Raw genomic sequence first — 18204 nt, 5'->3', positions numbered from 1 at the left:
GCTTCCACCAGCCGTTCTTCTCTCGCTCTGTGTCTTTTATCCTGCTTTTCCACTCCTCTCTCATTCTTCATCCCACTTGCTTTTTTCCTCTTCGGTCTCTTCCTGTGTTGAACTTTCCACAGTTTCCTTATCCTGTTATCTGCCTCCTCCATCTCATCTTGTTCTCTTGTGTCTGATCACCTCCTCCCTCCTTTCTACTCCTCTCTTACTCACTTGCAGAGGAGGTGGACATCTAAGATGCAAGCTAAATTTGCCACCAGTTAGGAGGTGACTGTGGCAACCCGCGAGTGTCAAAGTGAAGGGGGTTTGCAGGGATTGAGAGAAGTGTTCAGAAAGAAAGATTGAGTCAGTTCTGGTTGAAGTGAAGTGAAAGTGGAAAATAAATAAAACGGAGTAATAGAAAGATGTGTAATGGCTCCAGATGGGGGTGTGATGTAGACCTGTAGAGGCTAATGTGAATGCGTGTGGACAAACAGGACTAAAAGGGGCTGACAGGCGTGAAATGGCCGGCACCTGTTACATAGCAGGTCCCCTACTCCCCTCTACCCCACAGCTGCATGATACGCACACAAATCCACATGCACAAATCCACACACACTTGTGTGTGTGTCTATGTGGGTGCTTGCCTGTGTCCTCTGCCCTCTAGTTTTGCCCTGTTCATGTGGAGGCAGAGAAAAGGATGTCCTCTCTCTCCTCCTTGCTTCTCCTCCTCATCTTCGATCTTGCTGCTTAGTCACACCCTCATCTTTCTTTCGATTTATCTCTCCCTCACTGTCTTTTTCACTGCAGTTTGCTCTTTTTCATTTCATCTCTCATCCTCTCAGTTAGCATATGCTCTCTCCTCATCCTCCATATCTCTCTCAGGTTGTCTTTCAGCCTCTACAAGTCTGGCGCTGATCTCCCTGCTCAGAGAGAAGACTCGTGCCCCCAGCATTCTATCTCTCTCTCCTCTCTCTCTCTCTCTCTCTCTCTCTCTCTCTCTCTCTCTCTCTCTCTCTCTCCTCTCTCTCTCTCTCTCTCTCTCTCTCTCTCTCTCTCTCTCTCTCTCTCTCTCTCTCTCTCTCTCTCTCTCTCTCTCTCTCTCTCTCTCTCTCTCTCTCTCTCTCTCTCTTCCCCCCCCCCCCCCCCCCCCCTTCTCATGCCTATGCTTTCTCTAAGCGTAACTCCTAAATACCAAATACTCAAAATGTCTGATGTCCTCAATGAGTCCCTCAACATGGTATAAGGAGCTCTTCAGGTCAACAGAAAGAAGATTTCCTCTCAATTCCCTGCCATCTCCACATTTTCCAACTCATCTAAGGGGACAGTTCAAGGACAAGAGCCTTGGCCATTTTCCTTTGCTGGGTTTGGATGTGCGCGTGTGTACTTGCTGGTTTTTATCGTGTGTGTGTGTCTGTGTCTCCAGTCATGCAAAAATACCCACAGAACAGGTCTGAAGGAGCCAAGTCTCCCTTCAGCCTGCAACTGGCCCCCTGCCCACCGTTCATTAGCGCGCACACACACACACACAGCCCTGCTCACAGCTTGACATGCTGACAGAGAATACTACTAAGCCATGCTCTAGGTGCAGCCCAACCCTGAATCGGACCACTGATGACCAAAATGGTGTGAGTGTGAGAGAGGGAGAACGAGAAACCATGCACTTTTTTTCCTTTATTTTCCCTTCTTTTTTCTGCAGTAGATTTTTCTTCGCTCCATCTCTCTCATTACTTGCGGTCACTTGGCGCTTGCGGTCATGCTGGACGTGACTTCATAAGAGACATGCTGATTTTTGACTTCCACGGCTTGCCGTGCAAGTGTGTTTGGGGAGGGTAGGGGTGCAGTTACTGTACTTGTGCATGTTTGTTTTTATTACTTTTTGCCCCATCTCTTCCAAACAACATGCATATTGCAGTTTTTCTGCTGGCTCATCTAACAGCATGTGTTTATAAGATGTCGTTTTCTCACCAACTTAAGCAAACTCCACCGGTGATTTGTTAAAATACATCTATGTCTGTAGTTGGCCTGTGCTGGGAGCCTGGGGTGGCTCCTCTACACCTCTCTTGAATCTTTTAAATGTTGTCTCCAGAAGGGTAGAATAAAACATGAATTATCATCCACGAAAGGATTTATCAGCATAGACTTTGAGAAAGACACTTAGGAACTGACTTGAGCGAAGCATTAAAAATAATTGGATGAGTGGAATTTAGGGAGAATTTGCATTTAAATTTTAGTGTAATTCCCTTTGATGTGACAGCAATGTGTTGCAGCATCCAGCCCTAAGTTTGCATAGAGATAGTTGCCACATTGAATGTGCCAGGGATCCATGGAACCCGAGGTGATAATGCATTTCTTGTGTTCCTGTTACAAGTGGACACTGAGGGCCGGCTCTCACGCTCATGTGTGTGACAGGAATGTTTAGCACTGCTTGTGGGAGAATAGGAAGGGAGAAACACAGTGCGCTTTAGGGAGGTTGGTGGAAGAAATTGAAAGAAAGGAGGAGAAATATACTCACATAAAATTATTAATATTTTCCCTAGGCATATGTTAAAATGAAGCACAGTGGAACAGAGCAGAAAGTAGTAACATGTGACAGAAATACTGGAAAGATGGAAGGCAGGAGAGGGCTGGTGAGGTGGAGGCAGAGATGGAGAAATGGGTAGTGAAGGCAGGATTAGAGGGAGAGAAGAGCCGAACACAGGTGTAGACAGGAGTTGACTTCCATTTTCTCCCTTGACAAGAATCAGTGTTACAAGAGTAATTCAGTCAACTCTCTGTACACTTAAGAAGAGGGACCGGCTTCTGGTTTTATTTGAAATTGGAATGACAATAAGAATTGGGACGATTCACTACTTTCAAATTTAGTCAGGGATTTCAACAGCAGCTTCTATTGGTTAATCCTTGGCAGCAGCTGGTGAAAAGTGCACAGAGCGGAAAGGAGAGCAAGAGCACCAGAGAGGATGCTCAGCTTAGCGAAGGGTTCTTGATCACCAAAATTAAAAAATCATTTGCTAACCATGACTTATTTGCTTTTATTGTGTAGCACTCAAACCTGAAGGGAACAGGGCCACATTAGACTAGGAGGTAATAAATGGACTTTATTCCATTCGACATTGTTTTCGACATTGTGCCTTCTTCAGGGATTAACAGAGTAAAATGAAAGCATTTTATCAATTGCTTCCAGGGCCTCAGATGTACAAAACTATTCAGGCAGGAAAAACAGGTATAGTAAATAGTAATAAAAAACATAAATTGCAAAATGCATAAAGACATTAAAGATGACAATAAAATATATTCACACATCAATTTCCTTACTAATCATAGGCCTTCTCTTCAAAACTCTGAATACAGTACAACAAGAGCTTATATAATTAAATCTTATATGCATATCCATCATGTTAAAGGCCACCCTCCTATCTATTCTTGCTATGTCACGTATATTACCTCGTAAATAACCCGTGTTGTCTGAACGACATTTTTATTGTAAGAGCTTCACAGTACAGTATTACACTGTCCAGTGCATAGAATTATAGATGATGAGGACAGGGCAGTCACGGGGGTCAGTGTTTGGGGAGTTGTCAGAATCCTGCAACGCACTTACGGTCATGAGTTCCTGGCCCCAAGAATCTTGTGTAGCGCTGTTTGTGTTTCTACTGGCTGTACTCACTAGTGTTGTTGTTAACTGGGCTTTGTATTAAACCTTAATACTTTTTGAGTGTTATCTAAAATGTATTCATGCTAAAAGCTGGCAGGTGTCCTTAATTGTTATAAAATATTTCATGATTTAAATAATTATTTTGCTATTTTGAGACTCTATTATGTTTATGCCTCCACATGTAAAGGCTAATTTTGAAAAATGGAAAAAAAAGTGTTGTTTTATTTTTAGTAGTGATTCTTGATCTTACTACCACTGCAAATCAAACACACAAAAAAACAAATAATATCCAGGCTAATTGTTATCTGGTGGTTGTCCTCCTCTGCAAAAAATAGTTTAATCTTTTGCTCCACAAAAATACTGCTTTAATATCACTGCAGACGAATGTTGAGGGAGTGGGAAGTGTGAGTTTGCAGAAAGCGCACCGTATGGATAAGAAGTCATAAGGGACGTCTTCACAACCCTGATTTAGACACCAGTACTTCTCATGGGAGGTTTTTTACACAAAGTAATGCAGTATATTGTATGGTGGAGACCTAGTTTCTTCTCATATACTTCTTGGCCACTCTGCACTTTTACAGAGCCTTTGTGTAATTTGAAGTAAAGTGAAAATGGCTTGTTTTTATGTATTTGTGCATGTAACATGGCCTAATTTGGTAGTGCGCGAGCAAAACTGTCCACACACACATATAGGGCTGACGTGCACTCAAGCAGTGCCTGTAGTTCACAGAAGTGGAGGAGGTGCCAAACTGCCCCCCTGCTCTTCGTTCATGGCTGCCAGGAGGAGTTGTCATTCTGCTGTGTCACTTTGTCACTCACTCAATCTGCCACCTCCTCCTGTTCTTCTTCATCCAGTTTCCACCCTCCCTGCCTCCATCCATCATTCTTGTGCTCCTCTGCATTGCCTCCACCTGTTTTGCCCTGCACATGCCATTCTTGGCTCTTCAGAAAGTATATGTGTGACTTGCACTCCACGAATCTTCCCTCGTGATTTGTGGTGAGCCTTGGACAGACCCTGGCTGTTGAAATACAACACACGGGGTGATGTGGATGAGACGGGGGCTGTGACTATGGGAATGGGGACAGAAGCAGCTCTGAGGGAGAGGAGGAAATGTCAGTATAGCAGGGAAGTTCAACACAGACACACACACGGAACCACGGACTGTACCAACACCTCAGCACTCATACACTTGACTGAATACAGTTTAAACCAGCGTCACTGACACCATTCAACCCCTTCTTTCTGTCTGTGTTCCACTTCCCATTTTTCTTGCCATTTTTACATGGTATTGCCCTTTCCTGCTTCTCCTTTTTTACACTGTCTGTTTTCCGTCTTGCCTTCTCTCCCTATTTTACACTGTTCTATTTTACCCTTTTTCAACCATGTTCCTGTTCTTCCTTTCTCCCTCCCTGCCTCTCCTCCCTCCTGCAGAGCCCTCAGTGAACCCATCCAATGCTGGCGTGGTGGCAGGAGCTGTGATTGGCTCCCTGCTGGCTCTCCTTTTGGTCGCCGCTCTCATCGCCGTGCTTGTGACCCGTAGCCGCAGGCAACAGCAGGGCTACCGTGCCAATGGTGGCAGTGACATGAAGACACGCATATTTGGCGGTGGCAAAAAAGCCAGCAAGAACGGCACAGGAGGAGGTGCAGGCAGCGGTGGAGTAGGAAGCGGTAACAACAACGGCCCCATTTACGTTTACAATGACGGCTCATCCCACCAGAGCCTCGGAGAGAAAAACAACCACCACCAGCCACTCACCATGGGGGGCCGGCCTGAAGTTGTTGCCTCTACGCCCACCGCCCAAGACATCCTGCTAAGCAATGAATTAGATGATGCAGAGCGGAGGAAGTTTGACGAGCTGGAGGAGGAGGTGTATGACCACTTCCCTGGTGGAGCCCCCATTCTGCAGCTTCGCCCACCACATGATGAGGAGGATATGATTGGAGACTACCTGGATGATGGCATGGAATCCCAGCGAGATGGCTCGGTCATCTCACGGACTGCAGTTTACGTATAGAGGAGATTGGGCGAAAAAGGTCGAACGGAGGATTCTTCTAAGGATTTTGTGGCTTTAGGGTCTCATCCCTGTCTGATGGAGGAGAGAAAATGATACCCCTTTTAATTTTGAAAATTTATTTTAAATATAATCTATTATTAATCACAGTGCAGCCCCAAAACGAACTGAATGAACAGGAGGTTGTGGTGGGGATATTCTAAAAGTATTGTTGCTGTTATCTGGTCCCTCAGAAGTGAATATCAAACAGATAAAAAAACTTCTCCTATCGCTTCTGCTCATGCTATCCCTATCACTAGGACCTTGACAAGGACTCTTGACAGACAAAAGGAGAGAAACTATGTAGTTTGGGAGTAGTAAAATGGAATCCTGATACAAGCTTGGCTATAGAGGAGGCATCGCACTTGCATATTCACTCTTATCTTCACCAAAACAGTGGAAGTGGAAGGGGTTGTCAGACAGTTTTGTTTGCCTACTATTCTCAGTCCTCCTGCGGGAAACCTTTTTGTTTTGATAATGCGCTGTGCTGTGACAGCTTGTGGATAGTTAGTAGCTAGTGATGGGTAGGGAGGAAAACATTTGAAGATGTACTGTAGACGGCAACAGGAGGTGATTTAGAGAAGAGAACAATGTATTTTCTCATGTTATGCGGGGAGCTCACCTTTCTGCTCTCTTTCATTCTCTTCTTAAACTTCCTAAAAACATACACACACACACACACACACACACACACACACACACACACACACACACACCTTTCTGCAAATCGTAGTAGACACTCTTGAATTTACAAAGTTTTTTTAAAGAGCATTAGTTCCTTATGTGCTGCATAAATATAAGAGCAGCTGAATTGATTGAAGTAGGTTTGCAAAGGGTTTTGACCAAGTTCTTAACAAGGTATTCACATGCAAACTTTTGTACTGTGCCTGGAGGTAAGAGACAGTAAACAAAGATAAGGAATGAGGTGTAGCGGATCTGACAGGGTCAAGGGATGCAGCGAGGGATGCAGGGGGACTAGAGAAGAACACGACTCTCTTCTCTTCCTCTTCATCCCCATCTCTTCAGAGCGCTCCTGACAGGAGGAGCTTGATTGGTAATGAGCCGTGAAGTCGCTCGCTTAGCCGGGACCAACAGATTGCCACCGCTTATCGTTTATGACGTGGCAATTCCTCCCCCTCCCACCTCGATCATCCCTCTGTCTCTCCCTCTCTCCCTCACCCCTCTCTCTGAGTGTTTATGGGGAGTTTATGATTTATCCAGGGCACTGTTGAGGTCAGGGCCACGGAGAGCAGGGGAGTATTTTACTAGCCATGATGTGTCAAACGCATCACTTACTCTGTTTCAGCACAGCCTGCCCTGACATGCCAGGACTGAGTAATCCACCTGGAGTGGCCACGTTCACTCTACTGCACAGACACTACTGCCTGCCCCCCGTACTTTAGTAAATGGCTGCATGAAAAGGACCCCACCTCCAAAGTGCGGCCACGTTAGGTTAGATAGGTTGTGAATAAAATAGTGTGAGATTTCTTTCCATTAGCGGGTGTTGTTAAATGTAGTGCATTGATCTGGACATGTGAAAGGCTGCATCAACAGCATAGCTATTGGAGTCATATTGACTAATACAACAAGCAGTGAAATTGTCCTTTATGGTGCAGCTTCAGGGCAGATTGTCTCCTGACTTTTAATTTGTCATTCTAACAAGCCACCAGAGGTTCTGTCAGGCAAATATTACTCCATAGCTACTGTAGACTGCTGTCTTTGAGGATCAGTGTGTACATTTGCACACGTCGCAGTTGATGACTGTAATGGACAATCTTGAAGGGGAGCTCTGCTGTAGCTCCTCTAATAATTTCTTGTAATCAGCTCCCCTTTACCCACCAAAAATATGCTGAGTGTGGTCTGGGTGACATTAGTGACCTCCTGTAATGTCCAGCTAAAATTGGGTTTGCAGCTTGCTGTAAGTTATGAAGCCGAATACAGGGTGACCCGTCATCGAGGACAAGGATAACTGTGCTTATCTGCATATCTTACCATGGCTGTTTGTAACCTTGAAATATAGATGTGAGACACACTCATGTAAAATACTTGATGTGCAGACTTGGACCATCCTTGTTTGCCATTGTCATGGTCATTAACCTTCAGAGAGACTGAGAGACACAGAAGAAGAATGACAAAAATAGAGACAGCGTATGTTGCTTGAGCGTTGTCTGGCATATTGTAAACTAGTGTGTTCAATAGGATTATTGTCTAATGGCCTTAGCTTATAGATAGATGCAACTCCTGTCAACCTGGTGTGCAGTGAATTTACCGAACACAGCTGATTTGTCACAACCACTCAAAATAAAAATGCATTTCTTATTTTTGCACTGTGTGTGTGTGTGTGTGTGTGTGTGTGTGTGTGTGTGTGTGTGTGTGTGTGTCACCACTACAAAGAAAAAATATGACTAATCCTTGCATTTTTGGAGAGAGGGGCTCAGCAAGAAGGGACAAAACTGTATGTACATTTTAGTGTGAGCTATCTGTGTACTATATATGTAAGCATCTTTATTTTTCTTGTGAAAATGTGGATATTTATGAAAATGTAAATATCAGATTGATGGAGCCTGTGTTGCCAATGTTGTGGAAGTAAAGATTAAGGGGTTTTAATTTGGGTAATCCAAAGGTTCAGATGTCTTAGATGGCATACAGAATGTAATTTTAAATCTAATGAATACCTCAGTAGTTTGAGTGTTTTTAACATTCTGAGCTGACTGAGCTTAGTTTACCTAAAGCCTAAAAGTTTATTTGTACTGGGGGAAAACATTATATATGCTTCTATAATTTTGTTGTTCAAGTTAGTATTGCCTGCCTCTCCGCATAATAAGCACACACCATCATCTTTTTTTTTTTTGCACAAATTACTTCCCTTTGACTGACAGTCTGCACAATGAAAAAAATACACACAGCACTCATAATTTATCAGGTAGACCGTAACCAGACAGGTGATCGCCTCAGAGTCAGCTCTGTGTGTGTATATAGTGTCAGTGTGTGTTTTCGTGCTGCTCGGGGGCTTTGGGACATCTACTGCTGTCATTGGGGCTGTAACCTGAGTAGCCACCTTTTGTCACCATAGAAAACTGGCAAACCGAAGATATTGTGCATTTTGCAAACGCACATACTGTACATATACATACGCAGAATGTAGAGAAACAATCGCCCACACACAAACACCCCTCAGTCCCTCTCATTATGCTCACTCCCACAGCCAAACTGTGCAGAAGACACCTCATACCTGACAACTCTGCCATCTCCTGACATGAACCCACACAAACGCGCTCACATAGCTGTGCGCACACACACGAAAGCACTTCTTTCTCCTCTTCTTGCTCAGTTGCTCTGTCAGGATAGATACCGTGTCTTATTAGTGTGGAAGGAGCCACGGCGTGATGTGTCCATTCCTTCCTATCACCCAAATAGTCCAACCTGCTCCTGAATCCATGACCATGTAGAACGGAGAACAGAACTACAAATTCAGGGACACTCACTTTTCACCCAGTGTCAGAGAAACAGGCTTTTTAGGAGACTGTTAGTACATCCTACTTGTATTCTACATGAGAAATATAGCTTTCAAAAAATGCCACTACGCTGACCTCCTCCCCCTCCTGGATCCCTTTGAATGCTTTTAGAGAGTCACAACTTCCTACTCATCTCCAAAATGTTGTTTTCAACTTCTCACACTCAACTGCCGTGACCGCCTCCGCAAACACACACACCATTGCCACCCACCTCAGCAGCACCCAAGTAAGGCTTGTCAGAAAAAATGCTTTCAGAGAAATTCATGATCCTGGCTCAAGTCTATCACCAGGTTCAATACCAAATACCCCTTTTTCCATTTTCTTCAGTTCCAAACATCTGATTGATCAAAGCCTTAGCATCTCCCATTCCACTCACATTAAAAGGAAAAAAGCGAACTTTCCTGTGTACATAGTATAAATATATAAATATGTAGCAGAGAAAAAAAATTACTAATTTATGGTGTCACACTTGTGTATTTCTCAGTGACGGCAAGCGTGAAGGATTATTTTCTCCTATTACAGTTTCTCCTATTTTCTGTTATTTTGCAGTGCTTTATAATTTATATTTTCTGAGTGCTTTATTCTTGACTGCTGCGCTGTGATTGCTGCCAAATCTGGCAAATGTGCTTCTTCTATACAAATGAACAGTACGCAACAAAACAGTCTTACCCCCAAAATGTGCTTTTTATTATTGACTGCTCTGTGTAAAAGTTGTTTTTTGTTCTTTCTTTTTTTACTTCCAAAATTAATTTTAATCTCAGAAAAGAAAACACAAATTAGGATTGTTGTCACCATTTTTGTCATGTCTTTCTATATTTTTTGGTATTCTGTTGCTATTAAAGATTTCTTGATTTTTGAAGTGTTGCTGTGTGTGTTATCTGTTTCCCCTTCTTCTCTCTTTAACATTTGAGGATGGCTGAAGATCCAGATTAAGTAGAAGCACCAGTCATTGATCCTCACTGATTAGATTTATAGATTAATTGATTGGGACATGAAGTAGTGTTTTTCTCTTCTCACCCATCCTTTACACTTCAGACATCCCCCTCCCTATACCCTTAAGTCTTTTTTTCCCCCCCATTCTCATTTCCTGGTCTGTCTCTCTCACTTTGATAAATCTCTGTGTGCCTGTGTGTGTCAACAAGGGTATGATAACAGGCTTATGGGAAACTGAGCACAGGAATAGGAGAAGCCATTTTGTGTATAATAATTGTGTTCTTGTGTAGCTCCACCTCCTCCCAGTCTGTTTGATTGGTACATGTGTCCTGGTTGGCTGAACTAAACTTGCTGCCTTGGTAACAGGTATGTAGGAGACTGCCTAAGTACTTTAAAGGGCACATTTTTTTATTTTTTTTGGTCAGGTTTTTCACCTGAGCATATGGTTAATGATGACTGACTCTACAAAGCACACACACACTCTTTATTTCAACATGCTCATATAAAATCATTATTTTTACTGCATCTCTGCAAATACTGTTCACACAGGGAAAAAGTATACAGTTGAAGAATGTAGTGCTGTAGTATCAGTGGTTTTCCTGGAGGGAGGCAGTTTGTGTTTTCAGTGGGGAATGTGCAGGCCAAGCTGAAACCAAGTGAATGGAGTGCCCATCAAAGGCTGCATTGTTTGAACTCTGACTAAAGCAAACTGGTTTGGTCAAATTTTAACAGACAGACACAGAGGGGGGTGTGGGTGTGTGTGTGTGTGTGTGTGTGTGTGTGTGTGTGTGTTTGTACACATTTATGTATAAATGTTCTGGCATGGGAGCGCATGTGTGTGTTCATGCATGCCTGTGCACCTGTCTCATTTGGTTTGCATACAAAACTCCCCATGTACCCCCACAAACAATACAATCAAATTCCACTCTTAGCATCCCCATGATGGTGACAGTTGGTTTATAGCAGTTATGGCAGCATGTCCTTGATGTCTGCCTGGTGCTTAGATGCCATCATGTATCTGTGTGTCATACTGGCTCCTTGTCACAGTTCATTTTTGTTGCAAGCTTCTTCTGTCAATGCACAGCTATTTACTGAGAGTCCAGCCCACCATCTGGCCTCTCTAATTGCTTTGGATTTGAGTCTGGTGAGATAGAGAGCACTTACACATGCAGACGCACTTGGACTCAGTTTGGTTGTCTAGCTGCATGTAAAAGACTCAAGCACACTAAAAAATGCTTTTAAGCCACAGATATCGGAGTAAAAGCTTGTGCAGCCCTTGCATATTTGTCCGCATTTGTCACAGAAAAAGGTACTAACCTCATGTGGAAGCGGTGACCCCATAAATGCAGAACCTGGCCTATTTGAGCTCAAAGCAAATAACCTGGATCTGAAGCCAAAGTGACAGCAGCTACGCCAAGTGCTACCACTGTGTTCACCGTTAGCTTAGGATGACAAGCCATGGTGTGGTGCCCCCGAGCAATCAACTAGCAGGTTGTGGCCTTGTTATACTAAGTGTGTGTGCATGCATTTGTTACCTAGCTAGGTCCAAAAAGTTGTTTTCCTAACCAAATTAGGACCTTTTGGTGAAGTGAGGACATCAAAACAAGTTTAAAGGCCTGTTTGAGGGATAAAACTTCAGGCTTGTATAAAGGTGATAGGGAATGCATTATGTCCTAACAAGAACAGAAATACAAACCTGTGTATGTATATGTGTAGATGTGTATTAGAGAGAGACTGTCAGTGTTTTTTTGGTAATATAATATGCTATATTGATATGGCATATGTTCATGCATTTTGGCAAGTGTTGCGCTCGATTAGACAGATCAATTGTCGACAGAATGTTTGTTTGTGTGAAAGTGTTTACGGACTTTGTACAAGTTTTATCAGATTGTGTGTGTAAGTGTGAGATAGCATGTGATGCATGCATATGATGAGCATCTGTGCATACTGTTTCACATGTCCATGTTTGTGCATGGCTATGTATTCAACTTCCAGCTCTGGCAGCTATACAGCCGCAGTTCTGGTTAAACATCTGATTTTTTTTTTTTTGTGTGTGTGTGTGTATTAGCATGCAAACCCACTTTGGGCTCTCTTTGCTGATAACTTCTAACACAATACTCCCCATTTAACCTCTCAACCTCTGGCTCCAGACCTGACTAATAAATCCCAGAGTGAGTGATAAATGGTCAGGCCTGTTGCATGGATGTTTGAGTGATGGATGTGGTGACCTGGACCTTCACAGGGATTAAAGCAAGTGTCTCTCCCTCAGACCTTAATTATGAAAGTGGGTTCTTGCATATTGCATATTTTTATTACCTTTAAAGCGATTGGCTTTTCTCTTTCTTTCCTGTGATGAATCATTAAATCTTTAACTGTGTGTGTCGAAGTGTGATTGAAATATAAACTGGCATGATATGTTTCTCATTATTTTGGTATTTATATGTTCCAGCATCCTTAATTTGACTCATAGCTCTTAGTATAGTATGTAACCCCAAAGTTTAAGACGGTGATCTTAAGCATGGAGACAAGTTGATAAATGAGGCGTTAATGGGAGGGGGGGTGGGGGCAAAACTGTGGAATGTTCTTCACTAGCCAAGTCAGTTTTTTGACCTTCATCCAAGTATGTGTTTCATTTCCTGAGGACTGAAGAAGAAACGGCCCCTGAGAAAAGCATAAATATGGCTGCAGAACAGTCCTGGGTACATCACAAAGGTGGCAGTATATCAGTTATTGTCTTGAGTGAGTTTAGGTGTTTTTTTGTGTTTTTTAACTTGCCCAACTTAATTTTTTAACTTAATTCTTTTCTTATGTATTTATAGCAAGACAGGGGCTCCAGCTGTATTAGCTGTGATGCTGTACCATCCACAGCAGTGATTGAACTACATTCTGTCAGCATTCTCATGTACTGATGCTTAGTGGATATAATGCTGAACATGTAGTAACATTTGCTGATTGCGATTACAGAAGGTAAGACAAGAGGGAATGCCATTAATGTTATATTCAGGGTCACCAAAATCTAACAATGAAACAAAGAACTGTCCTAAGTGTGGGGGATGTCAAAAAGCCAAAGTAGTGCAGTATGTAAGCGATAGCGATGCAGCTAGCATCTAATGTAGATACAAAAAGCTCTCTCTTTAAAGATCAGGGTCCGAACAACTCCGGTTCTGGTAGTTTAAATAAGAATAAACCATAGAATTGTCTGTTTGAGTCATGTACGGTATAGTCTGGGATCCTAATACGTAAACAGAATGTGCTGTGCTTGACATCCCATTTGCTATTTTGCTTTCATGCTCCCTTGTTTTGTTGAAATGAAATTTAGATCAATATTGTTTTCTTAAATTATACACTGTCTGAGCCAATTTGTGACAAATTGGGGTGTCTTGGCAGTTCAGGAGTCAGCATGTAGGAGACTGGTTCATTTTCTGATTATGATGGCTCCTGAATGCTAAACTGCATTAAGGTACTTGTCAGTGGAACAGGTTATTTTAATCCTTTTAGTGCAAAGTGACAGTTTTGTATCTGTTTTGAACTGCTGTGTTCTCTTATTTTGGTTGCTTTTGTAGTTATAATAATGCATTGATAACAAATGAGCTGAACATCAATTTCAGCATAACTTTTCAATATTTATTACAATCATTGCTTTAAATATGAGTACTGCTATCATAAAGAGCAAGGTGAGAGAGTGCCCAGGAAGTGGCATTGTAAATAATCACAGGAAATTGGAAAACATATCATCTCTCCTCTTCGAGCGGTAAACAGTAACATCCGATCTTCTGGTTTCTGGTCATTCACTTTTGTTCAGATGTGTATGTACTGCATACACACACAGATGTAAATACACGCCCAGGCTGGCAGACTGACAGAGGAAGATGCTCCTGTTCTCTCTGGAGGCCCTTGGGGGGGAGTTACTCTTCCTGTCCTGTGCTGACAGGGCCGGAGGTAACGGGGCTGGTTACAGTTCATTGTTGCACAGGCAAGGGACATCTCTGAGGTAGCAGATGCTTTGACAACTGCTAGGGGGTGCAGAGTAGTGCAGGAAAACATGGATAGAGCACGGAAGACAGGGCAAATGGGGTGTAATGGTGAAGTGGTGGAGGTGTGAGTCTGAGGCCTTATGTAGTGGCAGAAGCTAGTGAGAGTTAGCGACTATAAAAATTTAATGGCAACTAAAACGGAATAAAAAGGGAAAAACCGAAAAAAGAGGTTAGAGAAGATGGAAAGAGGAAAGGCACAGAAAACAGCACCAAGGCAGTGGAGTGAAGGGAGGACAATGATGAAGGTTGAGTTGATGCAGCTGTGTTGATTTAGCTTCTCATAGATCAGAGAGAGAGAGAGAGAGTGTGTGTGTGTGTGTGTGTGTGTGTGTGTGTGTGTGTGTGTGTGTGAGAGAGAGAGAGAGAGCGCAAGAGAAATGGAGACAAGGAAAGAAGCTTTGACTTTCTCAGAAAGCTGCTGACCTCAACACACCTGCACAAACATCCACTGCCACCCGATGAAGGTTGCAGCGTGTGTGCATGCGTGTTTGAGAGTTAAATAAACCCCAAAAGGTCTTCGTGTGGTGACTTACCTGGAACAAATCCTCCTCTAGAAAATAAAAAACTAAGAACATTATGTAGTATGACCACGAGAGTGGAGCTTTGAGCTAAAGGTGCGTGTGTGTGTGTATGAATAAAAGAGATTTATATCAGGAAAGGAATGGTTTGTTGTTGCTCTAAGAATAGATTCTGTGACGGAAATGATTTTGATGCTGTATGCAAGCCTGTGTGTGTGCGTGTGTGTCATTTTGTGTGTATTTGCCCTGGAGTGCTTTGCAGATCAAATGCACTTGCTGTTTAATTCACCATCTCAACAGGCAGCTCTTACACAGTACATGCACACTCTGGCACATGCACGTCTGCATACATTTAGATATAAACATAGAATATGAATGATGAATATGGAGATAAAACTGAAATAAGTCTGCAAATATTTGGTTTTAAGAACTTGAGATATTCTTCTGGGGACTGCTGATTCTGTAGTAAATAGTGGATGATTGTGTGTTCATGTTCATTTGTGCATGTAACTGCTGTGCAGATGTTTGTCTGCTGACAGTACGAAATATGAATTTTTTTTATTTTTTTATTTATTTGTTTGTTTGTTTGTTTGTTTGTTTGTCGGAGTTTATCGCAAATGTTTCACGAGGGCTGCTGGACAACTAATGTTTTTGATGTAGTGTGTCTTTTTCCTAAGAAATGTTTTGAAATTGCAAATTGAATTGCAATGTTAAGTTCTGTGCATGTACATGTGATTTCGTTTTTGTTTTTTATTTTTAATATATTTACAAGCAAACCTTCAAACAAACTTCTTTCACATTTTTATTATGGGGTATTCTTTGTAGAATTTTGAGGAAAATAATGAATTTGATCCATATTGGAATTAAGCTGTAATATAACAAAATTCAAGTTAAGTTCTGCGAATGCTTTCCGGACTGTATGTGTTTAGGGTGAAGTGCAATTGCTGCCATGATGCTACTCATGAGGCTAGATTCTTATGTTTATGTGACTTTTTTTTTTAAAGGACAAAAATGACACTTGTAATTATGACACTTAAAAGTCAATTACTAAGAAAAACCCAATGCAACCTTTGATATTTGTGTGAGGTGGAAGTATGTGAACCTTTAGGATTATGATATCATTTGAAGGGGAGTTTAGAGTCAGATGTTTTAGTCAGTGGATGACAATCAGGTCTGAGTGTGGGAGGCTTTGAAGAGAAGCAATCTGTGTCTTTACTGTCAAAGGCTGATCTTTACAGTGCAGGTTTTCAGGAGTGTGTCCGGGATTGAACAAAGATTGAAAAAGACCTCTAGAAATAGAGGTGGTGATGCTCAAGGGAAAGGTTACAAAACAATTTCTAAAGAGTTTCAATCCCACCAGTTGTCTGTTACACCATTGTCTTACCCAGAAATGGTTTAAAACACAGTTTGTATGGTTTTACATACCCTGCACACCTAAATATAACTCTATATACTTTTAAAATGTGATATTTTTTTTCCCTTATAATTAATCTATACATTTTTAAAAAGTACAGGTTACAATGAGTACATGACATAAGTGATCTTATTACAATGTAAAAACACAGTTTGTCCTATCTTGATGGTAGTCAGGTTGGCTTAGGGTCACTAATTTGGGGAGAAAAAGACAGAAAACTCCACTAAGTTCCCACTGAATGTTTATATTTCTTCTGTAAAAGCATTTGCACATTTCCTGTGGTAGTCTCCTGGTGCACACAGTGCAGTGAAATGATGGAGGCGACTGGACTGTGAGTTTTCATTAGCAGTCCAGAGTGATGTTATCTGCACTGGCTGGTTTCCTGTAGCATTTCAAGTCTTCCCTGCCTTCCTTGTTTGACATTAAACAACAGCCATAGTGAAGAAAAGACTGTCAGAACTTCACAAGTGTGCGTGTGTCAGAGAGTGAGTGTGTGTGTGTCTTTGTCTCATGTGCATTTGTCAGCGCCTCCTTTATATCCACAGACTGCCTCCCCATTCATTTGTCTGTCATCTTATCTAGACATCTCTGTTCCTGTAATCACTTCTTCTGGTCCGTCCCCTTCTCTGGTGCTCCTATCTTTTTATCGTCTGCTGCAGACTAAATGTTAAAGTTAAAAATTGGGAATCTGTTTTAAAAAAAAATTTGGAGTGTGTGTGTAGCTATGTGTGGGTTTTATTTTTTTATTTGTTTTTTTATTACCACTCCCAACACTGTCCAAACTAATCCTAGGGTGTAAAATCCTTTTTAATCATTCTGCTCTCTCTTTTCTCCTTTTAACACATCAAGACACCCCAGTGACTTGATATTGAGCCCACAGGCGTCTTTTAACAGGGAAATAAGTTATTGATTTAACCCATTAATTATTGCTCCGAGAAGCAGACATCTGTTTTGTATGCACAACATCAAACTGTGTCAAGCTGTTAAGTCTTTGGTATCGATGGCTGGCCGTGCACTTTACACTCATGTCAATGTGTGTTACATGTGTTTGTCACATGTAGAGCCAATGTGGTGATTTATGACCACTATATTTTTTGCCCCCTAAACCCTCCTCTTCTCCATTGTCCTCAGTGATTTCAACTATATTGCCTGTCAGTCAAACCTACAGATGAGAAAGGGGGAGAAAGCGAGATTGGAGTTTAGAATATAGCTTAGCATTGCCATGCAAAGCACAGCCACGCTGCAACATCCTGTCTGTTTAACTGTCAGCTTAGGGAAGTGAAAAAATGAAAAAGTGTTGAATTAACAAAAGGTCTTATCTTGCAGGAGGCAATTAAATGTTATTTGAACTTGGCTTTTGGCATCACAGGGGATCTACATGAAATGTATATAAACATGCAGACGTCGATGTGATCTTTGCCACCTTGACGGTAATAAATGGCCCATACCAGCCTCAGACCTACAGTACGATCTGACCAACATGCCTTTAACAGGAGCGCTGTTCAGAAATGTCGGTAGAAAATTATTCTCCTTTCACTACTGTGTGTAATAACTGGATCGTGAGATAACAGGGTATAATGTCCAAAAATGGATGGTGGAGTACAGCTCACATTTTGATTAATTTATGTTCCAGTACATTTCAGTTTTCCTACGTCATTACCCTCCCAAACGACCGCCATTCCCGGGGGATTCAGACAAACAAAACTCTTATAAACAAGTGCATTCACTGGTCCGATCCTCGTGTTTCTGATCTGTTTATCATCATGCGTTAGTGCGGCGCTTTACGTGCTCTCTCCAGGGAGTCTGTGTGTCATCATGTAGCTCCCAGTTCCAAGTTATTTATCTTACAAACGCTGTTGAAGTACTGCACTGCAAGTCATTAATCCCCACCATCCTGATACGTGGAGCTTTTACATTTCTATTTTACAACATTTTGCCTGCAGAGCAAACACACTGTCATATTCTACTTCCTAGCACCTGGTTTGTCATGGTGTGTGTCTCAGTGTGTAAAAGGGCAAGTGTGTGCATCGAATTAAAATGTTCTCGCCATTTATCCTATTTTAAGGCTCTTTACTCTGCTGTCCTCCTCTTAATACAACTTTTA

The 18204-nt window shown here is 42.0% G+C and overlaps 1 protein-coding gene across 2 annotated transcripts in view; it reads left to right on the top strand.

Moving 5' to 3' along the window:
* The window catches only part of si:ch73-22o12.1 (nectin-2), a 71816-nt gene that overhangs the window by 35337 nt on the left and 18275 nt on the right, over positions 1 to 18204 (top strand). Inside the window, exon 7 of one of the 2 annotated variants that reach the window (XM_067509516.1) lies at positions 5067 to 10060. The exons of the other annotated variant lie outside the window; for it this stretch is intronic. Coding sequence (XP_067365617.1) covers positions 5067 to 5650 — 584 coding nt within the window. The 3' untranslated portion in view covers positions 5651 to 10060. Of the gene's footprint in view, positions 1 to 5066; positions 10061 to 18204 lie in introns of those variants that run through there. 2 annotated transcript variants of the gene reach the window in all.

The sequence above is a fragment of the Channa argus genome, chromosome 7, assembly GCF_033026475.1.
Source record: "Channa argus isolate prfri chromosome 7, Channa argus male v1.0, whole genome shotgun sequence".
Lineage (NCBI taxonomy): Eukaryota > Metazoa > Chordata > Actinopteri > Anabantiformes > Channidae > Channa > Channa argus.
The sequence above is the reverse complement of the archived record's forward strand: the minus strand, read 5'-3'. Positions and strand labels throughout refer to the sequence as shown.